This window comes from Callorhinus ursinus, unplaced genomic scaffold, assembly GCF_003265705.2.
Source record: "Callorhinus ursinus isolate GAN/ISIS: 27379988/994484 unplaced genomic scaffold, GSC_fseal_2.0 scaffold43, whole genome shotgun sequence".
Lineage (NCBI taxonomy): Eukaryota > Metazoa > Chordata > Mammalia > Carnivora > Otariidae > Callorhinus > Callorhinus ursinus.
The window spans coordinates 11113289-11136465 of NW_027397105.1; the positions used below are offsets into that span (position 1 = coordinate 11113289).

General features: G+C 59.0%; 1 protein-coding gene and 1 long non-coding RNA gene across 4 annotated transcripts; one reads left to right on the top strand and one right to left on the bottom strand.

Annotated features, from left to right (window-relative positions):
• Positions 1 to 6539: 6539 nt before the first annotated feature.
• Positions 6540 to 9189, bottom strand: LOC141370708 (uncharacterized). Its single transcript, XR_012374976.1, has 3 exons — positions 8012 to 9189; positions 7015 to 7253; positions 6540 to 6675 (listed from the first exon to the last, which is right to left on the bottom strand). It is a non-coding gene; the product is annotated as an uncharacterized lncRNA (long non-coding RNA).
• Positions 9190 to 9295: 106 nt separating this feature from the next.
• On the top strand, positions 9296 to 22896 carry B9D1 (B9 domain containing 1). Of its 3 annotated transcripts, none has more exons than XM_025864336.2 (7): positions 9296 to 9489; positions 11106 to 11174; positions 13243 to 13354; positions 17272 to 17368; positions 18436 to 18498; positions 22202 to 22269; positions 22581 to 22896. In XM_025864336.2, exons 1-7 carry the CDS (start codon positions 9427 to 9429, stop codon positions 22721 to 22723), a joined length of 615 nt encoding a protein of 204 aa, XP_025720121.1. In that variant the 5' UTR covers positions 9296 to 9426; the 3' UTR covers positions 22724 to 22896. The 3 variants fall into 3 exon arrangements, with proteins under 3 accessions (XP_025720121.1, XP_025720122.1, XP_073737895.1); XM_025864337.2 differs by having other exon boundaries at positions 22510 to 22652; XM_073881794.1 differs by lacking the exons at positions 22202 to 22269; positions 22581 to 22896 and adding an exon at positions 21244 to 22190.
• The last annotated feature ends 281 nt before the right edge of the window (positions 22897 to 23177 follow it).

The following is a 23177-nucleotide window of genomic DNA, read 5'->3' on the forward strand; positions in this document are numbered from 1 at the left end:
ATCCCCCACACCCGCCTCCCCTCCAGCAACCCTCAGTTTGTTTCCTATGATTAAGAGTCTCTTATGGTTTGTCTCGCGCTCTGATTTCATCTTGTTTTATTTTTCCCTCCGGAAGGGACGCTTTCTGCCTGGAAGCGCATTACATGTGGGAGACTGGGGCGGCTGATGTTTAATCCAGAGAGGCAAAGGCCTGCGACGCGGGGCAGGCTTGTCAACTCCCAGACTCGGCGGACCGGGAGCGGGGCAAGGGGGCGGCCGCCAGGGGCCCAGCCCTGGGACACAGGATGTGACAGAGCTGGATCTCAGTGTGGCTGACTGTATTTGCATGCCTGCACCCCCACAGGAGAGGGACTCCCCCCAGGGCCGGCCTGCGAGCTCGTTGAGGAGAGGGCAGGAAGCCTGCCAGGAAGTTGCCATCCCTGGCTTCCAAAGGCCTGGGCAGGTGGGCTGACCTCATGGCCAGATGGCTCCAGCCTGAGGCCCTTTGTGGTTTCTGGGCACCCCTCTCCACCCCTGTTTCCACCACGGGGCTCACCCAGGCTGACCAGGGACCTGGGTGGGGTGGGGGGATATCGTCACAGCTGTCACAGTATCCGGAGTTCCGCCATTGGGGCCGCCAGCCTTTGTGGTCCCCGGGGAAGCCAGTGGCTGGGCCAACTCGCTGAGGCTGACCTTGCCCAGCCCAGAACATTCCTGACGCCTGCCTGTGATTGCCCTGGGTGTGGGATGGAGAAGTGTACCTGCTCCGTCCTCGGAAAGATCCCAGGTCTGCCAGGGAGCCTGAGCAAGGATGAATGTCATCAGGGACATCAACCTCATGGCAACTCGCCTCTCCTGATTTCCTCTCCCCCTGGTCTTCTGCCCTTCTCCAGAAAGTTCGTATCTCGGGCCTTGGCCTGGGCCACTGTCCCCTCCTCACTCTGTTCCTCCCTGAGATCTCTGCACTGACCACTTTCAACCCTGCTCCAGCCTGGCCCTCTCCCCGAGCTCCAGATCCAAAGCCAGTGCTCCCCAGATATCTCCCCACAGACATCCCACAAACCCTCCAATTCCTGTGACGAATACCACGCTCACCAGCTCCCCATCCCAAGGCTCCTCATCTCAGTACATGGCTCCTCTATCCAGGGCAGGCACCTGGAAGACACCTGTGACCCCTCCCTCTCCCTCACCTGCCCCCGATCTACCCCTCCAATCTACCACCTCCTACAGGCCCAAATCTGAAACTCCAGTCACTGACTCCATGATATGGAGCACCTACCACGTGCCAGACACCATTCCCGAATCTGGGGGTTCAGGATGTGAGACAGACATAAATCTCCGCCCTTGAGGAACTCAGATTGTGGGTGGAAGAGAGCAGCAGGATAAATCGACTCAATTACACAATGTCTTAGAAGGTCATAAGCACCATGCGGAAGGATGAAGCAGGGGAGGTAGGAAGTACTGATGGGGGCGGGGCGGGGGTTTAATTTTCAATGGAACGGTCAGGGAAGGCCGGACAGAGGTGGTGATGTTGGAGCAAGGATTTGAAGGAGGAGAGGAAATGAGCCCTGTGGAGACTGGATGGAAGAACAGTTCTGGGCAGAGGAACTGGCAAGTGCAAAGGCCCTGAGGCAGGAGTGTCCCTGGTGTGGTTGAGAAACAGGGAGGGAGCTGGAGCTAAGTGAGTCGGGGCGATGGAGTAGGAGAAGCGCCATCTTTCCTGCTCGCAGCCCAGTCCTACTATCATTGTCTCCCATTGTCCTCTCACCTTCCTCTCCTGCTCCTGTACCCTAGTCCCTCCACAGCAGCCCGAGAGATCTCTGGGAAAACACAGATCAGATCATGTCCCTAGAGGAGCTTCCTCCTCCCAGAGGACAAGCTCATCACCCAGCCCTGCACGCCCCACTCATGGAGAAGGGAAGGGAGGTGGAGGGACCAGCTTCCCCGAGGCCTGGGGCTGAGTCCAGGGGTTGGACGACAGCTCATCTGGCTTCCTGTCAGCTCACCCCCATCACCCATCTGGGATCTGCTCCCGGCCCAGTGTCCTCCATCAGATCTGCTGGGGAAAGCTGGAGGAAACGGCTGCGGGTGTGTGCAAGGCCAGGGTTCCAGGGTCGGCTGGCGTGTGGGCTGGGTCAGGGGGAGGTTGGTGGGGATCCAGGAGGGGCGAATGGCCACAGGCGAGGCTCTCTCCCAGGGACTGGGCAGGGAGCCTTCCAGAAGTGGGTGTGGACTGCCTTCGCCTGCCTGGTACCTCTACGTAGGGCTGCAGCTAAAACACGGGACACCCAGTTACCTCGCACTTTCACGTAAGCAACAATTCGCTGCTTGGTTACGGGTGTCCAAAATACTGCATACATCCCGTACTTGCCTTTGCTAAATCTGGCAGCCCTACCTGGATGGCCACATCTGCCTCCTCCCTGGCCTCCCAGCTTCCCCCTCCACCCCCGCCCAACCCCCACACCCATGGTCTCTTCCCCACATGGTGGCTGGAGACTCTAGTAAAACCCAGGCCACCTCACATCATTCTTCTTTTATTTTTTTGCACCACTTCTGAGGCCGTGGTGAGCTCTCTAAACCCATCTCCTGCCCCCAGTGCTATGCTGGTGAGGTGGCTCTTGGAAAAAAATAGAACGAAAATAAAATATAAAACATCGAAAGCCCTGGGGCGCCTGGGTGGCTCAGTCAGTTAGGTGTCCAACTCTTGATCTCAGTTCAGGTCTTGATCTTAGGGTCGTGAGTTCAAGCTCCATGTTGGGCTCCACGCTGGGTGTGGAGCCTACTTTAAAAAAAATTTTTTTTTTTGTAATCAAAAGCCCTGATTTTAGCATTTGCCGATTTCCGTGGTGTAAATACACCCTCTGTGGCTGATTTCATGCTACCAACATCACATCCCTGAAGGCAGAGTTGTGTACAATTGTCTCTTGTGAGTCGCAGCAAGTCGGCGTGAGCAGGCTCCAGCCTGCCTTTCTGTTCCACCAGCGTATTCCACCTCAGGGCCTTTGCACTGACTCTGCTTTGCCTGGAAGTGCCCACCCCCAGCCCTTTACCCTGCTTTATTTTTCCCTCCTAGCACTTATCCCTGTCTCACACCGTTGGGAACACCTGTTGAGTTGTCTGTCTCCCCTCCCCTCCCCTCCCCCACCGACCAGAAGGTCAATCCACGAGGGCAGGGGTTGCGTCTGTCTTGTTTTCAACTTCATTGTAAGCACCCAGCACAGTGCCTGGGACACAGGAGCTGCTCAGTAAATACCTACTGATTGAGACGTAACTCTCGGCTGTCATGACCTTGGTGTTGAGTTTTTATGCTGGGTGGGAGCAATTCCAACAGCCTACGTAGGAGCCTCGAGCCTCGGGTCGGAGGGGGTCATTGCCCCGAGCCAGCCAGAGGCGGACCCGGATTCTAGCCCAGCCCCCTCCCACCTGGCTGTATGATCTGGTGAGGTCCTATCCATCTCTGAGCCTCGTGGCTTTGTCCCCTGTGAGAGAGCTACTAACTTCAGCCTGCAGGGCTATTGTGGGGGGCCAGGTGGCTGAACGGATGGGAAAGCACTTGGCAGTATCTACAGCCCCTAAAACGCGGCACTGGGAACCCCATGCACCCCACCATTTCTCAAAGAGGAAAACATTGTGTAGCTATGAGCAAGGAATATCCTAGAACGGTCAGAAGTACTTATTATCAGCCTCACAGGATGTAAAAACATAACTCCCGTTCTTTTTTTTTTCTTTTTTTTTTTTTACAGGTTATGATGTGATTTTACATGTTATCAAGTAAAAACCTTGGATTTGGGGTGGGTTTTTTTGCCCCTTTCAATGCATGTAATTTCAATAGTCTGTTAAAAAGAGCCAACAAACAATATCAAATTACATTTTGTTGGGTTTATTCTGTAACCACATTTTTAAAAAAGATTTTATTTTATTTTAAAGATTTTATTCATTTATTTGACAGAGAGAGACACAGCGAGAGAGGGAACACAAGCAGGGGGAGTGGGAGAGGGAGAAGCAGGCTTCCGGCGGAGCAGGGAGCCTGATGCAGGGCTCGATCCCAGGACCCTGGGATCATGACCTGAGCAGACACTTCACTGACTCAGCCACCCAGACGCCCCTAAGAGCATTTTTTTTAAATCACAAATTTTCATCAAGTAGAGGAAGTCTCTGCTTAGATTCCTTTCCAGCATGGCATGGAGACACTTGCGTGACTTTGTCATCTGGGACATTTAAAAAAAAAAATCATCCTTCTGTTGTCCCTTTTCCCAGCCTTGGTGACTTCGGTCCATTTAAGAGTGACGCCATCCTAGATTCTCTTCGTTCTCAGCAGTTTCTCTTGCCAGGGAGCCTCTCCCACCATCTCCTGGCTCTTCTCTCCTTTCCCTTCCCTTCCCCGCCCTGCTCCCTCTGGGCTGGAGCTCCGGGGCGGGGTGGGGATGCAGGGAAGGAGTGGTGCCCAGGCCCACGAAGGGCAACCGGCACCTGCGACCCTCCCACAAGCTAGTCAGGGCACACGTATGCCACAGCAATGCCCAAAGACGAGGCATTAAACGTCACCAGCCTCCAACGGGCTTTCTTTGACCAACATAGTGTCACCTGAAAATTCACCGGACATGACAAAATTTTCCAGGTGTCTTTTTTTTCCCCCCAAGATTTATCTATTTATTTGAGAGAGAGGGAGAAGCAGACTCCTTGCTGAACAGGGAGCCCGACGCGGGGCTCAATCCCAGGACCCCAGGATCATGACCTGAGCCGAAGGCAGATGCTTAACTGACTGAGCCACCCAGGCGCCCCTTCGGCTGTCTTTAAAGCAGCAGGATTTCAGGCAACTGTGGATCCAAACGCCTATAACCGGGGCTGCTATCCTGGGGGCACGAAGCTGTCCGGCCCATCAGCAGGTGTCCAGGCAGGTTGGTTGGGCGTGTTTCGATCAATTGGGCATCTGATGGCATGGGTTCGCGCCCTCCTACAGGAGTTATTCTGTATTCTACACACCACCCCCAACCCCAACAATTGCCTGAGGCGAAGCAGTCCAAGCGCACAGCTACTGAGGGGCCCGAGCCTGGGTTAGAGCCCGGGGCTGTCTGACTCACTTCTCTACAGCTCCCCCTACTGGCTAACTCCTGAAGAAGCCACTCGAGCCGCTTCCTCCCTTCAATTTCAGCGGTTACGAGAGCATGCATGCCCCGTCCCTAGGCCAGGTTTGGAGACGCCAGGGATTCCTCCAGCCTTTCAACGGCCTCAACAGGAGAATGAGATAGTCCAGGCATTGCCCTTCTCTTACCAGTGCAGATACTGAGGCCCAGAGTAGGGCAATGACTTACCCATGGTCACACCGAAAACGGGAGACAGGCTGGAGATGGAAACTGAGGGCCCTACGCTCTATGCTGGGCTCTGCCTGAGACCCAGACTTGATTATTCTGCCGTGCTGCTGGAGGCTGGGGTCCCTGAGTCTTCCCCACACCCCCGCCCCCGCCCACTTGAATCTACACCCTCTCTCTGGCTGGAATCTGAGGGCTCAGTCCTGGCCCTTAAGGCTCCAGCCCTGCCCCCTAAAGTGTCCCCCAAAGACCTCCACTCATTCACTCGCTCATTCGACAAGGGCTCCAGTGTGCCCCCCCTCCATGGGCGCTCACGGAGTTGTCGGTGGGGTCCGGGCCAAGTCAAACCACAGCCTCTTTGTGGTGGGGCTGGGACTGAGGGGCTGAGGGGTCCAGAGAAAGCCCCTGGACCAACATGGGGTGGGGCACAGAAAAAAGGCATTTATCTGGACCTTGAGGTTGTTCAGTAAGAAGCTTTCAGGCAGCAAAGATGGAAGGGATATTCCAGGCATGAAGGAACAGCATGTGGAAAGACACCAGGGTGCGCTGAATTGTAACTTAAAAATAGTTACTTTAGGGGCACCTGGGTGGCTCAGTCAGCTGAGCGTCTGCCTTCGGCTCAGGTCGTGATCCCGGGGTCCTGGGATGGAGCCCCGCGTCGGGCTCCCTGCTCGGCGGGGAGCCTGCTTCTCCCTCTCCCGCTCCCCCTGCTTGTGCTGTTCTCTCTCGTGCTGTCTGACAAATAAATAAATAAAATCTTAAAAAACAAAACAAAACAAAAAAACCCAGACTTGGGGTTGAGTAGTGGGAACTTGGGTGCATGACAGAGATGGTGACAGGTAGTGTGTGTGTGGGGGGGGGGAGCGTCTAGCCTGCAGGGAGGAGCTCCATGTGGATGGGGCCTGACCTCTGAAGATCCTGAGTGTGGGACCAGATGGATGGGGTGGGGCACCTAAATCAGATCCAGCTGCCTTCGTCATGAGTGAGCTCCCTGTGTTGAGAGAAAAGCAAGCACAGCTGGATACCCCACCGACAACCAGGTGAGGCAATCTTCCCGGGAGGAAGATGGGGAGGGGCTGGGGAGAGGAGTTCAGAGAAGACTCCACAGAGGTGGGCTTTGAAGGCTGAATAGGAGTTCTCTGGGTGGGCAGGGAGGAGCGGATGTGCTGGACAGAGGGAAGAGCATGAAAAGGCATGAGTATTCCAAGAACTGCTTTTAATAAGAAGACTTAAAAATGTATCAAGCTGCAGACTAAATATCTGACCTACATTATCACGTCTAATCCCGATGACGACACCCTGGGTGTAACCGGGAAACAGGCTCTGAGACGTTGAGTAGCTTTCTCCAAGTCACACAGGATTACATTGCAGGCAGTCTGACTTCAAGCTGTAGGGGTGAGAGGTAGGAGCTGGGGCTGCAGAGCTTAGCAGGGTCCTGCATGAACAGTGAGGCGCCACTGTTCATAGGAAAGAGAGGAAGGCTACACGTCGGGGACCCCAGAGCGGAGCTGTGAGGCTTGTTCTCCTGAGGTGTGGGACCCAGCAAGAAGGGCCCAGCCCCGTGGCCTTGGCAGGCAAGCGTCTTCCTAGATACCTGGCACTAGTGCGAGGGGGTCCTCATCTCCCGAGAGTGGGTGTTCACGGGCACCAGCTGCTTTGGCAGGTGGGTGCGGGGGCCCGGGAGGGTGGCGGAGAGGGGCTCCAGCAGGGAGGCCCCCAGACTCACCACCCGCTGCCCTCTATAACTGGCCGCCGTCACTTCAAGGTGACCCTGGGCTCAGACCGACTGGTGCCGGACACTTGCGAGAGCATGTCCCGTGTGGCGGAGCCGCTCCCGGCCCCAACGCTTCCTCCCGCGGCAGCTCTGCTGAGCCCAAGGGTTTGACGCTGATTTCAGTAGGATGAGAGCAGAGGCCCGGGACGCGTGTGGGCAGCAGGGGGCGCTGGCCCAGGCGAGGCGGGCACCTGCGGAAGCAGTAATCCCCACAGACCCTGAGCCCCAGGGAACAGCCTGGCTCTGGTCCCCTCCCCTGGCACTCTCCTGGTCTCCTCCCCAGGCTTAAAGCTTCCCTGGGAGGGCTGTGAGGATGCAGGGCAGGATGGAGCCCTAGTAGAGGGGTGTGGGGAGGGGGTGGGGAGGGGGGGTGTCGGGGACGGCGTCCTCCCACCCTACCCGGGGCCTCCTATTCCATATCACCCAGCCACAGACATCTAATGTGCACACTTGGTTAGTGGGTCGGGCTGGGTGCAGAGGGAGAGGGAGAAGCAGACTCCCCTCTGAGCGGGAAGCCCGATGCGGGGCTCGATCCCAGGACCCCAAGATCATGACCTGAGCAGAAGGCAGATGCTTACCCGACTGAGCCACCCAGGCGCCCCTGACATAGCCAGGTTTTAAACTACTGGAAGCCCCTGGTTATTTGATAATCACAAGCATTTTGTTGACACCTGACTTTTGGGTACTACTGAGTCTCAAAAGCCACAAGGAGGAAAGAGTATGGTAAAATTTGTGGGAGAAAGCATTTTAACTGGTAAGAGGGTGTGAGGGGTGGAGGCAGGGAGTATGACCAAGTCCCTGGAGGGGCAGACAACTCCCACCCGAGCTCTGAGCTCTGTGTGTTGTCGAACTGGGGCCCCCACCCATCTGGCCTCCAGATGTGTGAACCAGAGGCCTGAACCCTGGCTGCCCACAGCCCCCCCTCCCCTATCCAGTTGTCTCTGCTCACCTTTCCGGGAGTGGTCAGTGGGTCCGGGCTGCCTTTGACTCCTCCTTCCGTCTCCTGCACAGGTGTCTGAAGGGAGCCCCCTCGTCAGCTTCCAAGCTAGCAGCTAGCTGCTGCAGGGCGTCATGACCTGGGGTCCCCGTTGGGGGCCTGGCCTCTGGGAAGTCTACACACCTGTGCATCCCTTCATTTCCTGGATCAGAGAGAAGGTCTCTAATGCCACTTTCGGAGGCCCTGCCAAGAAGCGCCCTTGGGCCTGGCCCGGGACCAGAGAGAGGAGGCACTGGGGCTCTTTAGCCTGTGAGGTCCTGGGTGTGAACCCTGATTCAGCTACTTACCTGCTGCTATGACCGTAGCCCACCCACCTCCCCTCTCTGAATCGGCTTCTTCTTTGAGTAATGGCGAGGTATTCAATTATTCATTCATCCAACACTGTTACCAGGGCTTCCAGTGTGCCAGGCAACCAGAACACAAGGTCAGCGTGGGGCCCCTGGGCTCATGGAACAGGCCGGCTGTCTAGGGGAGGGGAGGCAAGCATCAGCCCGAGACATGACAGTAATAAATGTGCAAATGCAACCCATGGTGAGTGCAAAGAGGAACAGGATCGCCGTGTTAACAGAAGCTACGACCTACTCACTCGGGGCGGCCGGGGAGTAACTTCTTTGAACATTATCCCGGCAGAGCTGTGGATTCTGGCTCACTCTTCTTCCGACGGCTTGTGGGCCTGTTGCCCCCCCCCTTCACATTAAAAAGCCGTGGCTTGGACTAAAGGTTTTTTGAGGTCCCTCCCAAATTTGTTTAATAAACTTTGGGGGGGGGGCATCCCCCTGACCCGACGCAGGCAGCTGCTGGGCCCCAGCTGGGGACTCTCCAGAACCCGGGCGGCCTGACTCGAGGCCTTCGCGCGCGAACCCCCGAAGGGCGGTGGTGGATCCACCTGCGCCCCGCGGGCCCCCCCTCCGCGCGCCCCCGCCGCCGTCCTCCGGGTAGCGCCACAGCGCCATCTCGTGGCGGAGGGCGCCTGCATCACTTGGCTTCCGGCCGGCCTGAGTCAGGGAGCGCCTCCGCGCTTCGGGGCGGGCGGGGCCGAGGCCGAGTGGACACACACTCCCCGCGGGTGTGACCGGACCGGGGCGGCGCGGCTAGATTCCACACAACAGGCCCACGCTCCGGCGTCCGGGCTCTCCGGAGAGGGTCAGGGCTGCGGAGCCCCGCCCTCCAAAGCCCCGCCCCCAGCCGCCGCCGCCGCCGCCGCCGGCTGCGCCTGCGCACTGCCGCACACACGCACTTGCCTTAGCGAAGGTCCCGTCCCAAGAAACGTGTCCCACGCGCCACGCCGTCGGTTTCCAGGGAAACCCGGCGCCTCTTAGCAAACCCGCGCGGAGCCTGGGTCGTTTCCTGGCGCCCCCAGCCTAGCCATGGCGGCCGCGAGTCCCAGCGTCTTCCTACTCATGGTCAACGGGCAGGTGGAGAGCGCCCAGGTGAGCGGCCGTGGACCTCGCCCGCCCTGCCCTCAGTCTCCCCGGGGACCCCTCCCGCGACCTCCGGGGCCGCTGCGTGGCCCCGGAGAGGCGCGTGGTTCCTCCGAGCCTCTTGTCTCCCTCGGTTAGGCGGGGGGAGGGGAACCAGCAGTTGAGAGGCTTGCCTGCGAATCCTCAGCCCCAGTATGCGCGGGTGGAAACGGGCCTCGAGAGGTTGAGCTCGTGCCGAGGACACGCTCGGCCAAGCCTGTGAGCCCGGGTTCGGATTGTGTCCAGTGGGTTGAGTCACGGGCAGGAGCCTAACGCGGGTGTAAGGGGAGGAGCCGAGACTCGACCGGGACGGGGGGCCTCGGTCCTCAAGTGCCCGCCCTCTGAACCCTCCGATTCCTGAATTTGGGCCAGAACGGAGGTGAGCTGGTGAATCGGATCCAACGATGGTGGTGGTGGTGGAAGGATCCAGGGAGGGTCTGTCCAGTCTGACAGAAGCGGACGCTACTCTCCATCTCCTACACTTCATAAGAACCGTTTGTCATATTTAGATATATACATAGATATGTTCACCATGAATTCGCTCTGTGCCAGACTTGGCGCCCAGCACTGATCATTCAACCCTCCCAGCAGCCCTGTGAAGTGGGCATTACTAGCATCCCCATTTTACAGATGGGAACACTTGCCCAAAGGGAGTTGGCAAAGCTGAGATCGGAACCCGGGTCTGCCTGCCGCCAAAACTTTGCTGCATTACCCTTCCAGGCTGTTGGAAGATGGTGTTTATTATATTATTGTGCGGATTCAGTGAGATGGTTTGGGTAAAGCTCTGGGTCTCTCTTGCCTTCCTGTTTCATCGGGATTACATCCCCATACTCCCACCCTGTCCACCTGCCCCTTGGCCTAGTGTCGACTGCCTTCCCCTCTCCTGGGCCATTTAGGGCCCTTGGCTGGGCTGGATCACGTCTCTCTGCACTGTCAGCACCCATGGCAGCCCCGCTGTGCCTCCCACTGGGTTCTGAAACCAGAACCTCCCTCTCTCCAGGCCTTGAGCTCCAGCCCTGTGTAGGCTTTATGTCCCGACAGCATCCTTTCACTTTGGCACCATTCCCTTAGAACCTCCTCTGTGCCCGCCCTTGTGCCAGGCACTGGGGACCCCAAAGCGTCATCACACTTGTCCCCTGCACACAGTCAAATGGGGTCGACAGAAATGAACAAGCCATCCAAGCTCTGATGGAGGGAAGGACCAGCGGCTGACAGAGCCAGGATGGGGGTTGCCGGCGGCGGGGGGTGCTTAAGGCATCCTGGAAGTTAGGGCGGGCTCCCCGGAAGGTAAGTTTTGAAGGACAAATAGGAGTTTGGCAGATGGAGGAATGGGAAGGGCATGCCAGACAGAAGCCAGAGCCCGGGCAAAGGCTCAAGGGTGGTAGCAGCCTGGGACTCTCCCTTGGACTCCCACATCTCGGGCCCAGCCCCTCCGCTGCACCCCATGTCCTCATTCCTGGCTGTTTCTTAGACCCCGTCCCAGGTGCCTGGTGTTCAGAATTTCTGTCGGTTGCCCTTACCTAGCCAGCGCGTCGGCCTCACCATGGGTCTCCGTGAACAGCAGCTGTGTGTGCTTCTTCCCACAGTTTCCAGAGTATGATGATCTCTACTGCAAGTACTGCTTTGTGTATGGCCAGGACTGGGCCCCCACGGCGGTAAGCTGGGCTCTCGGGCCTCCCTTACTCACAGCCTCCATGGCTGATGGGGGTTCCGAAGGTGTCCACCGTGCCCCTTCCCCTCCCAGTTCAGAACCCATGGAGAGGTAGACACTGAGCTCAGGGGGTTCCAAGCATGACTTTGTTCCTGGTAAAGCTGGAGTGGGGAATGCAGCCCCGATCAAAGCCGTGCTCGCTCACGTTCCCTGTCCTGGGAACTTGCACATGGCAGCAAAGAGGAGTGCGTGGGCAGCCCGGAAGTAGCCGGGCCCTGTGTCCCTCCCCTAGCCCGTGGGGAGGACTCTGGAGAGTCAGAAGGCAGAATAGAAGCTCTCCTTGCAAGGCTTGCCTCAGAGCGGTCTGACTCCACCAGACAGCCGGGCGAGAGTCCCAGTCTTCGTGCAGTGCACATCCCTGTGGGGCGAGACAGACCATAAGTACTAATGTTCCAGTGTGTTCTAGTAAAACGTGCCGAGGAGAAAGGAGAGTCAGGAAGGGAGGTGTGGAGGATAGAGAGAAACTGGAATCTAGGTACGGGGGCCAGGGAAGGCCTCCCTGAGAAGGTAACTTTGGGTCCAGAGCTGAAGGAAGTGAGGGAAAGAGCCGAGTGGAAGTCTGTGGAACGGGCTCTGCAGGCAGAAGGAGGAGAGGTGCACGGGCCCTGAGGCGGGAGTGTGCCTGGCGCGCTTGAGGAGCAGGGAGGAGGCTGGTGTGGCCAGTGAAGAGCGTGAGCAGGGAGGAGCGTGGCTGCGGCTGAAGCTGGGGGGGGGGGGGGGGGCAGTGTGGTGAAGATGAGGCAGGCCGTGGACGACACAGGCACAGTAAGGACCCCAGCCTCACACAGGGTGACATGGGACCCCTCCGAGGGTCTGGAACAGAGACGGTGACCCACCTTGTATTTTCCATCGCTCCCTCTGGCTGCTGTGTCCAGAGTGGATGGGGGAGCAGGGGCCAGATAGGGAGACCGCAGACTGTTACCAGAAACGGAGGAGCAGAGACAGCACGGAGACAAGGCGCAGCACTGGGGCGCTGCAATTTCCAATATATTTTGAAGGCGGAGGCAACACGGTTTCCTCTTGGACAGATGTGGAGCATGAGAGAGAGGAGTTAAGAATAACACCAGGCTTCTGAGCCCAGGCACTTGGGAGCAGAGCTGCCATTCGATGAGAAGACTGGGTAGAGCAGATCTGGGAGAACTTTCCAGAGCCCCGCCTGGCGTGGGTTGAGGTTGAGGTTCCTGCTCGATACCCGGGCGGAGGTGCAGGGTCGCCAGCGGAGGCGGGGCCCCTGTCCTCTGGAGGTCAGAGGTGAGGACCAGGCTGGGGACGGGGGACACGGGTTTGGGAATCAGCCACACGCAGACCACGTGGGCAGCCCCGAGATGCTCCCACACAAAGGGGAGAGCAACACTGGGAGCCCCCTGTGAGGAGGAAAGACCCAAAGACATGGTGTCCCAGAAACCAGGCAGGGGGAGTGTGTCCAGTGCTGCTGCTGAGTCAGGTAAACTGAGGACAGAGAAATGTCCACAGATCCAGCAACGCTGGAGTCACTGGTGCTACTCGCCAAAAACACTTCAGTAGAGTGGGAGCCTGTAGTCGGACTGAAGTGGGTTCTCGAAAGGAAAGCAGAGAAGGAATGGGAGCCAGTGAGTATGGACAGCTTGTTCCCGGGGTTTTGTTCGGCAGGGGAGCTACGAATGGGTTGGTGGGCGGAGTACGACAGAGAGTCAGCGCTGTTCCCTGGTACAGAAGGTGGCATGCACGCGTGCACGGCTTCAGCACGTCCGGGGGAATCAGTGACCAGTGGGAAACGCCCTGCGGAGCCTCTTCCTCGGGCGAGGGGATGAGAACCCATGCCCGGGCCGCCTCTCGAGGCCGGCCAGCTCTAATGAGACGAGGCCTGGAGAGACCTAGGAGCTGCTCCAGCCCCTCAGGGTTCCAGTTGTGCGAAGCTGGTGTGTTGGCAGAAGGTGGTGAGGAAAACAGCCCCCCAACCTGCGCGCCCAGATCAGGGGAGGGCCGTGCCTTCGGAGCATGGGCACCAGCTGTCTCGGTCCCTGTCCTCACAGGGTCTGGAGGAGGGCATCTCACAGATCACATCCAAGAGCCAGGATGTGCGGCGAGCACTGGTGTGGAACTTCCCCATCGACGTCACCTTTAAGAGCACCAACCCCTATGGCTGTGAGTCTGCAGGGGCCCCCAGGGACACGGGGGGGGGGGGGGGGTGGGGGGGTGGCGCCCTCCGCTCCCAGGTCCTCTCTGCCCGTCCCCTGGGCCCTTGTGCCAGCCCCGTCCTGTGCTCTCTTCCCACCTGGCCGTTTCCCTCTACTTTCCCCCGCCACCCTACCCATCCTCCCAGTTCGTGGACAGGCGGTAGAGTTGACCTTTAGGAAGCTCAGAGTGTATCAGGTGGAGCCCCAGCCTGCGGCCTTGGCTGGCTCCATGAATACTCGCCCCGGGTGGGCTTGGACTAGCTTCCTAATCCTATGTGGTGGAGAGATTGCGCTGCGTTTCTTTTCTCACATTAGGAAACTGATGCCAAAAAGTAACATCATTTGCCTTCAGCTTTATATCTAGCAGCTGAGTGTGGATTGGATTTCAGGTCCATCTGATTTCATAGTCTGGGCCTTTCTGCTGCATGTGGCTTGGGGCCTCGGCTTGCCGGGTGCAGGGGTTCTGGAGCAGGGGCTGCCTGGTGGTCCTCCTTGTCATTATCCATGAGTAAGAATGCTTCCGTAGGCTTCCTGGACCAGGGCACTAGATTATGGACCAGTCTCCTGCTGCTGAGGAGGGCTAGCAGAGGCAAATACAGTATTAAAAAGCGAAAACAAAACACAACTATTCAAAGGCATCAGAGAGCTAGCAAAGTATTGGAGATTTGCCAGGCCAAGATCCAGGAGAAAACAGACCTCTAGAGATGTGATCCCACTCACATCGCCCCTGGGAGTATTTGCTCACTCCACCAGACATGATCGAGAGGCTGATCGAGGGTTTTGACAGCTGCCCTGGGCTCGGGGTGCAAGAATCAGGAAAATCCCTGCAACCTGGACGGAGAGCTTGAAGTGCTTGCTGCACCCTGGGACGAAGGGGGAACTGGGAGCAGCCCAGCTCTGGATTGTTCCAGACCTTGAACACCGTTGCAAAAACTCCCAAATAAAATATTCATAAGCCAAGTCTAGTAGGATGTAAAAGGGATAATACTTCATGAACAAGTATGGTTTATTCCAGAAATACAAAGCTTATATAATATCTGAAATCAACCAACGTGATTCAGTGCTTTAAAAAGAAGGAGAGTCACGATCATCCCCATAAATGTAGAAACCATGATAAAAGTCAACATCCATTCATGATAAACACTTAGCAAACTAGGAATAAAAGGAAACTTTCCTTTTTTTTTTTTTTTTAAACTAGGCTCCATGCCCTGTGTGGAGCCCGATGCGGGGCCAGAACTCACGACCCCTGAGCTGAGATCAAGACCTGGGCTGAGATCAAGAGTTGGAACCCCAACTGACTGAGCCACCCAGGCGCTCCTAGAAGGAAACTTTCTTAATTTGATAAGGGCTATCTACAAAAAATTTAGAGCAGACATCACCTTTTCTAAGTGAAATGGTGAAAGATTTCCTTGTGGCCACCACCACAAACGAAAGGCATAAGAATTAGGAAGAATATGTCCTTTAAAAAAAAAAAAAAAGATTTTATTTATTCGAGAGAGAGAGCACGAGCAGGGGAGAGGGAGAAGCAGGCTCCCTGCCGAGCAGGGAGTAGGCAGCCCATGTGGGGATCGGTCCCAGGACCCCGGGATCGTGACCTGAGCTGAAGGCAGACGCTTAACCACCTGAGCCACCCAGGCGCCCGAAAACTGTTGTTTCACAGGTGACATTATGTATGTAGAATTTGCAAAATAACCTACAGATAAGTTACGAGAAATAATAAATTGGCATGAATGCCAGATAGGAGATAGACAAAACCCAGTGGCTTTTCGTATAAGAATAAATAGAATATGTATTCTCTTGTGCACAAAAAGTGATTCAAAAATGATATTTTAAAAAGAAATTCTTTACAATCCTATCAAAATATAACACAGCTCAAAAGACAGGCCACGGAATTCACACACATACACACTGCACGTCAATGAGGAAAAGACTCATCTCGTAGAAATGCGGGCGAGAGACTGAGCAGGTACTTCACGAAGGAGGACGTCCGAGTGATGGAGAAACAGAGCAAGGGCTTTGTTTTAGTGAGAAAGATTGCAGTGAAGGCAGGCTACGGGAAGCTGCCACCGGAATAGCTCCAGTCGGGGAGACCGAGGACCCCCAGCACTGTGAGGATGTGGCGGGAGTGGGGTGATCCGACCCCTTTGGAAGAGCGCTCCGCGTTACCTTTGCAGACCGAGCGTCCGCATACCCTGTGCGGCTCCTCCTGGGACGTGTGCACGTGTGGGCAAGAGCTTGAATGAGAGTGGCAGCGAGCTCATAGCCTCAGCACCCGGGGGGCCCCCCAGGGAGAGACTACCCACATGTCCGTCGGCACTGGAGCGAACCAGGTCCTTGCGGTTGGTCCAGAGCTAGAATGTTTACTCCAGTGTTAATAAATTTAAAAAAGGGGGCGGGGAGGGGAACGCCTGGGTGGCTCAGTAGGTTAAGCATCTGCCTCCGGCTCAGGTCATGATCCCAGAGTCATGGGATCGAGTCCCATATTGGGCTCCCTGCTCAGCGGGGAGCGTGCCTCTCCCTCCGCATGCCGCTCCCACTGCTTGTGCCCTCGCTCGCTCTCTGACCAAAAAAAAAAGAAAAAAAAAAAGGTTCTCTAGCATTGAGAACGAGCGACAATCCCCTACATGACACAGTTCGAACAAATCTCACAAACATGATGTTGAATTAAAGAAGCTGGATACCAATACACTATATGATTCCATTTGTATAAATTAAAAAAAAAAATAGGTAAAACCAGGGCATTGGGGTGGCTCAGGCGGTTAAGTGTCTGACTCTTAGTTTCGGCTCAGCATGGAGTCCGCTTGGGATTCTCTCCTTCTCCCTCTGCCCCTCCCCTTGCTCGCTCGCTCACTCACTCTTGTTCTTGCTCTCTCTCAAAATTAAGTAAATAAATAAAATCTTTAAAAAAAAATGGGTAGGGATGCCTGGGTGGCTCAGTCGTTAAGCCTCTGCCTTCGGCTCAGGTCATGATCCCAGGGTCCTGGGATCGAGCCCCGCATCGGGCTCCCAGCTCGGCGGGAAGCCTGCTTCTCCCTCTCCCGCTCCCCCTGCTTGTGTTCCCTCTCTCGCTGTGTCTCTGTCAAATAAGTACGTCTTTAAAAAAAAAAAATTAAAATTAAAAAAAATGGGTAAAACCAAAGTACCATGTTTGGGATGCATTCTTTGGTGGGGAAGCTTTAGAAGACATGCTTTCATCAAGTCAGAATAGGGGCTACCCCTGGGGGAGGGGGAGTGATGGGAAGGGCCCAAACCGTCCCTAACACTCACGGAGCACTTGCCCTGCATCAGGCGCTACTCTCCGTCAGAGGTGAGGGACCCGAGGGGCTGGGAGGTGAGGTGGTTGATGGCCTGAGGCCCGTCCCACAAGCCACAGGTCAGCCTGGAAGCTCGCCTGCCGCCTATCAGCGCCTCCCCGGTGGGACCGGTGGTCATTTAAAGGAAAGTGCACGGAAGGTCTTTCCCTCTGACCTCCCCCGCAGCACCCCAAAGCCAGCCCCTGTGGCCCGTGAGCCCGTGCGGTATGCGCTTGAATCTGACCACCTGTATCAGAAAGGAAGCTCCCGAGAAGCGGCCCCTTTACTCACTTCCCAGCTGGGTCCCTGTGCCTCAAGCAGAGGAGAAAAGTGCCTTCAGGGGCCCTCCCTGTATCGTCAAGGTACAGGATCTGCGGGGCACCCCGGCCCTGTGACTCCGGGCTGAGCAGGGGGCCTTGCCGGCCGGTGGCAGACCATGCTCCCCACTGCTGTCCCTGCCCTCCTCCTCAGATTCTGTGTCGGCAGAAGCCCTTAGCGGAGAAGGGGGGATCCCATGTCCGCTTCCGTTCTCTGCCCTGCACCTTCCCCTGAGTTACCCCGCCCGCTGACACCTTGTCTTGTTCTTCCCAAGGGCCACAGATCGTGCTCAGTGTGTACGGACCAGACGTGTTCGGGAACGATGTGGTCCGAGGCTACGGGGCCGTGCACGTGCCTTTCTCGCCCGGCAGGTGGGTTCTGGCTGTGCCCGGCTCCCTGGGCCACAGTCCATCCCTTGCTGGGCCATGCTGGGTTTGGACCGGGGCCCCCCCCCCCCCCCCCCGCGCAGGGCTTTTCCTGGGACAGACTTCACCCCTAGGCTAGCAGTGTGCTGGGGTCCCCACGGGCCTGGGCAGCAGGGCTTGGGGGCGGGGGGCGAGGGGGGCTGGAGCCCATATCTGGGAAGAGGCCCACGTGGGTGAGGCCAGGACTGCCACCCGAACAGCAGGTGGGTGCAGGGAGTGTTGGAGGCCCCGCGAGGGGCGGGGTCCAGTGACAGATGGGGTTACAGTTCAGACGCTCAGTCCCCTCCTGTTTCTGCCCCCGCTCTGTCCCACGAGCGCTCACTGATGCCCCCGTGTGCCCAGCTCCCGCTGGTGTCGTATGTGACCACGTGGGGCCTTCCTCAGGAGCCCCCCGAGGAGTAGACACAGATGGAGAGACGCAGCTGTCTTTTGTTAAGCACAGTGGCAGGTATAGACAGGGTATTCTGGGGCGCCGAGGACACGAGTTTGCCTGGAGAAGGTGGAGGAAGATGGAGGAACAGCCAAATGCTGTGCGCATTGTTGCTGAGACAGAGTGCAAGATGTGGGGAGGAGGCAGGGGCTGGGGCGGTGAGGGGCAGGACCCCAGGCTCGGAGGGCAGGCCTGGGGCAGGGGGCCGCAGCGGGCATAAGGTTCCGGGCATCGCCAGGGGCTTGCTGGAGGAAGGGCACCCAAACGGGGCCTTGGAGGTGGTGGAGGATTCGGACACGTGGGGGACAGGGCTTCTGAGGGCCCCAGTGGGAGCCGGGACCCCAGCTGTGATGGTTGTACCCCAGCACCCTCCTGAGCCTTTACAAGAAACAAGACTCGCAGGGACTCTGGGCCGTTTTCTGCACCTCACTCCCAGCGCCACACAGCGGGTGCGGGCAGCCGGCCCGCCTGGCCTTGGCTTGGACTTGGCATTGCCTGATCCACCGCTCCGGCTCGCCGGAGGCTCAGAAAGTCCCACTTTTCTGTTAGTCAGCACATCTGTGCGGGAAAACGTTTGTTTCAGGCACAAAAGGACCATCCCCATGTTTGTCCCCGAATCCACGTCTAAACTGCAGAAGTTTACAAGGTGAGTTTTCTACATGTCTCCCCCAGCGCCTGCTTCTGACCTACGTGGTCAGAGTGGAGGGAGGGAGGGGTGTCGCTGGCCCTCCCTCATCGGGTCTCCCAACTGCTCTGTCTTTGGGGCCCATGGAAGCGGGGACTGTGGGATGTCCAAGGGTCGCTGGGCTCCCTTCAGCCGCTGTTCCAACTGCATGAGGCCGTGCACCTTTATGCTCTTGTGGTCTTTGTGTCAGAGCACAGCAAAAGCTCTCGTCGGATGGGGAAATGCTCATGACATAATAGGGCATTAAAAAGGTAGGACACGGGAGGATACAGCAGTAGGAGCCGAACAGAATCCTGCCGGGCAATTTCTATCAGTTTGGAAATGCCTCACATGTGGGGGCCTCTTGGTGGAGGTGATGTCTGAGCAGAAACGAGAGTGGAGGTAAGGGCCAGTGTGGGCGATCTGGGGAGGGAACATTCCAGGCATAGGAAACAGTGCAAGGTCCACGGGCTTCCTGTGTGCGGACCCAACAAGGACGGGCTGTCGCTGGTGGGTGGTGAGCAAGGGGAGTGTGGGGGAGGCACCAGGCAGGGAGCCTCTTGCCCCTTACCACTTCCGCATCTAAGCTTAGAGGGCCGGCTGACTGCCTCGAGGCTGGGGATAGAAGCTTCTGTCCGCTTAGCTCGGCTGCAAGCCACCACTGCTCCCCGCTGGGTCAGCCGGGGAATGGGCCCTCTGTTCACAGCCGGGATGGGGGCGGGGGTGGGGGGGGAATGGAGGACCACCTGGGTGCCCAGGTGGCAGCTGACGAGCAGCCCCTTGCAGGCCGGGCCAGTTTTGGGGTGGGCCTTGGCCGGAGCCCTGTGGGGCAGAGGGCCAGCGTTGGGCCTGCGCCGAGGAAGCCTCACTGAGTTCTGAGGCCTGGAGGGGAGAATCTGGCAGCCCGCCGCCCCTCGAAGGCCCCCTGGGAGGCCGCCGCGGTGGGAAGGTGCCCTGGGCCAGCGTCAGCTAGAGGGGACCACACCCAGCCGAGGACTGTGGGGAAAATGGGGGCTGTGCCCGTCAGCGGGTAGAGGGAGGTTAAGGGCTTTGAGCCCACGCCGATGTCCTGCCGGGGCGTCCACGCCGCTCTAAGCCCCGCGGCTCCCAGGGAAGCTCGGGTCTCGGGGCCACAGCCCTCTGAGGAAAGGGTCTCAGTGCTGGAGAAGTTTCTGGGTGCTTCTGCCGGTGCCTGGGGCTAGCAGCCCGGGGCCGGGGCGGTCTCCCCCGGGCGAGGCGTGTGCTTGCCGTTGGGACGCTGGGGAAAGGTCTGATGAGCGAAGGCAGCTGGATCCCAGTCTTCCCAGAGCCCGTCGGTGGAGGCCGGCCCTCGCCCAGCCCACCCGGCCTGCCCTCCTCCACTCAGCCCTGTGTTAGTTCCCGGGGCCGCTGTAAGCAGTGACCGCAAACTCGACGGCGTCAACGACAGAAATTTATTGTCTGCCAGGCCAGAGTCAGCGTCAGTGGGCTGAGATCGAGGCGCCGGCAGGGCTGCCCCCCCCCCCCCGACCCCTCCTCCCAGGCTCTTGGGGAGAATCTGCCCCTGGCCTCTTCCGGCTTCTGGTGCCTGCGGCCTTCCTTGGCTTGGGGCCCATCACTCCAGTCTCTGCCTCTGTGGGCACGTGTGTGACCTCACGTGTCACCCCTCCCCTGTCTGTGTCACCTCTCCCTCCACCTCTCTTAGAGGGACACTTGGGGCATTTAGGGCCCAACCAGATAATCCAGGACAACCCCCCCCCGCCATGTTTAAGATCCTTATTTTAGTCACATGTGCAAAGATCCTTTTCCCAAATACAGTCACATTTGCAAGTTCAAGGGACTAGGACCTGATATCTGGGGCCGTTGCCCAGCTCCTGACAGCGCCCCCCGCCTAGCCTTCACAGAGCGTCAAAAATGCTTTTCCTAAACGCGCAACCTTAGAAACACATCAAGCATTAACTTCAGCTAGGGTGCGGCGAGACCCTGCGTTCTCCTGCCCCCTGACTTCGGGCCCTCCCCGCTGCCTGCGTGCCCCCGGACTCGCTTCCTCCAGCCCGCTGGGTCCTTCCCGGCCTCAGCCCTTGCCTGGACGCTCACCCCTACCCCGAACGGCCCGTGCTTGTGGACCTCAGGAGAGAGCAGTGCAGTGGCTGCAGGAGCTCTGAGTACGAGGAGGTGGGGCTGTGCCAGGCTCTGTGGCTGCTTCCCCTGCCTACGAGGTGGAGAGCGCCCCCCTCCTCGTATCGAGAAACTGAGGCACAGAGCAGCAGTGGCCTGCCATCCAGGCCTGGCTGGAACCCCAGCTTCCCAATCCTCCACACCCCCCCTCCCGAGGCTGGGAGCCCGTGAGCCCCTCCCTCCACTGGCTGTCCCCACGGCCTGCAGACAGCAGGGGGCAGCCACTGCTTTGTCCAGCGGAAGCCCGGACGGAGCCCCGCCCCCGGGCGGCACCCAGTGGCACCCGTGCCCTCGCCAGAGAGTGCACCCGGGGGCCGGGGGGCTGACCGAGTCGGGGTGGACTGAGCCAACAGGGGACTCCGGCGCGGAGCTGGAGGGCCTGCTGGTGGGGGGAGGGTGGGGGCACCAGGGCAGAGCGCAGGCCCGCTGGCCCTCCCAGGCCAGCCACTTTGGTGGAAGGCAGGGCGGAGCCTGCCCTGGGGATGCGGGAACCTCGGCCGACAGACCGAGGGGCCTCCTTCCTGTGGGGCGCCCGCTGCCCACAGCTGCATCACTGGCCTCCCCCAGCAGGACCCCCAAAGCGCAGGCTGGAGGCGCTCCTGGACAGCTCGACGCCCGCGTCTGCCCACCCGGCGGGGAACGTGCACCCAGATTGCCGGAGGCACGGCTGCTGCTGGGGAAGGAGCTGCCCTGGCTCAGGCCGCGGGGCCTGGAGCGGAGGCCTGGGACAGCACCCCTGCACGCAGCCCGCACCGTCCTGCACCGCCCTCCTGGGGCCTGGGGCACGCCACCGTGCTGCTCTCAGCCTGGGGGGGTGGGCACAGAGCGGGGCTGCTGGGAGGGGCAGGTGCACACCTGCGATGGTGGGGTGAGAGGATCGTGTCGGGGACCCCAGAGCAAGCCCGTCCTAGGGGCACGTGAACCTCGAAACGAGAACCATAATCGGACGAATGTCTCACCTGGTAGGACAGAGTGCCTTCACCTCGAGCCCTGTGAGCTAGCTACCATTAGGTACAGCTGAGAGGAACTGGGGTTCAGGGCTTCAGAGACGGGAAGTGACTTGTCCTGGATCCCACACTATTGAGAGGAAAGTGGAGAGCCCAGACCTGGCCCCTCTGCCCACCCCAAGGAGGCCAATGCCGAACTCCGGAAGGATGGAGCGGGTCACACTGCCCTTTCTGGGATCTCCACTTGGGCTCCCACTGTGCCCCCAGCCCCACATCTCCCTCAAAGCCACGGGTGACCGTGATGGGAAAGCTCGGCGTGCCGCTGAGGAGGGGTGGGGCACAGAGCACCCCGGGCCTGGGGGCAGCCTGCCGGGCCTCCGTGGATGCCACCCGTGGCACCCAGCCGCACCTTTCCCCGGCAGAGGGAGGGGGCGTGGGAAGGTTCTGCCCAGGGCCTGGTCCCCAGGGCAGGGCTTGGAGGAGGGCTGCTGGTTTCTGCGGGCAGGAGAGAGCCCACGTCTCGGCTCTGAGGCATAGCCGGGCCGAGGATCCTCTCACCCGGTGTTCTCCTGTCTTCCCAGCTGGTTCATGGGACGGCGGCCCGAGTACACAGACCCCAAGGTGGTGGCTCAGGGTGAAGGCCGGGAAGGTAAAGCCTGATCCCCCCAACCCCACCCCCCACAGGCAAGCCGGAGCCCGGGAGGGACTAGGCGGACCCCCAGCAAACACGGTGGAAGCCAGGCACCTGCCAGGCACACAGATGGACGGCGGGGGCAGCCCCAGGCCTCTCCCCCGAGCGCCGCTCCCACCCGGGCCTGGTGGGAGGATCTGCCATGGCCGTCTGTCCCTGGTGCCGCCCCCGGACCTCCCAGTTGTTCCCACTTTACAGGAGAGACTGCCGGGGCAGAGACATTATTCCCAGAGCAGCCAGCCTGCCTGACGCTGCCCTTCTCTTCCCAGTGACCCGAGTCCGCTCGCAGGGCTTTGTCACTCTCCTCTTCAACGTGGTGACCAAGGACATGAGGAAGCTGGGCTACGACACTGGGCCTCCCGACATGCAGGGCGCCTCAGGGCCCACCCCGCCGCAGGGCCTCCCCCAGTGAGGGCCCCCGCCCGGCCCCGGCCACGGCCACGGACTCCGGCCACGCCGCCGCGCAGGCCAGGCGGCCCTCAGAGAACGCAGGGCTGTCCTTCCGGAGAGTTGGCCACAGATCCACCTGCTTGTGCAGCCGTGGGGGGGGGGGGAGATTTTTATATAATAAAGCATCACCTTTTCACCGAACCCAGGCCTGGAGCTACTTCCTCTCCCCTTGGCACTGCCCCCCACTCCCTGGGAGCAGGTCACTGGGGCCCGCCTGCCACCCTCCCCGCACTGCTTAGGGGAGAGGCACCCCGACGGCCACCTGGCATGTGAGGTCTGGTGCAACCCCGCTCATGGCTGTGTGGCCTTGCCTTCGCCTCCACACTCCGCTCCCTAACACGGGAGGGAGACCAAGAGGCTTTCGGGGCTCAGTGCTAGGAGGAGAGAATGGGATTGGCGGGAGCCGCAGGGAGAGG

Coding starts and splice junctions, on each gene's coding strand:
- B9D1 (XM_073881794.1), top strand. CDS start 9,427: ATGGCGGCCGCGAGTCCCAGCGTCTTCCTACTCATGGTCAACGGGCAG. Junction 11,175..13,242: donor AGGACTGGGCCCCCACGGCG/GTAAGCTGGGCT, acceptor CTGTCCTCACAG/GGTCTGGAGGAGGGCATCTC. Junction 18,499..21,243: donor AAACTGCAGAAGTTTACAAG/GTGAGTTTTCTA, acceptor CTCCCCCAGCAG/GACCCCCAAAGCGCAGGCTG.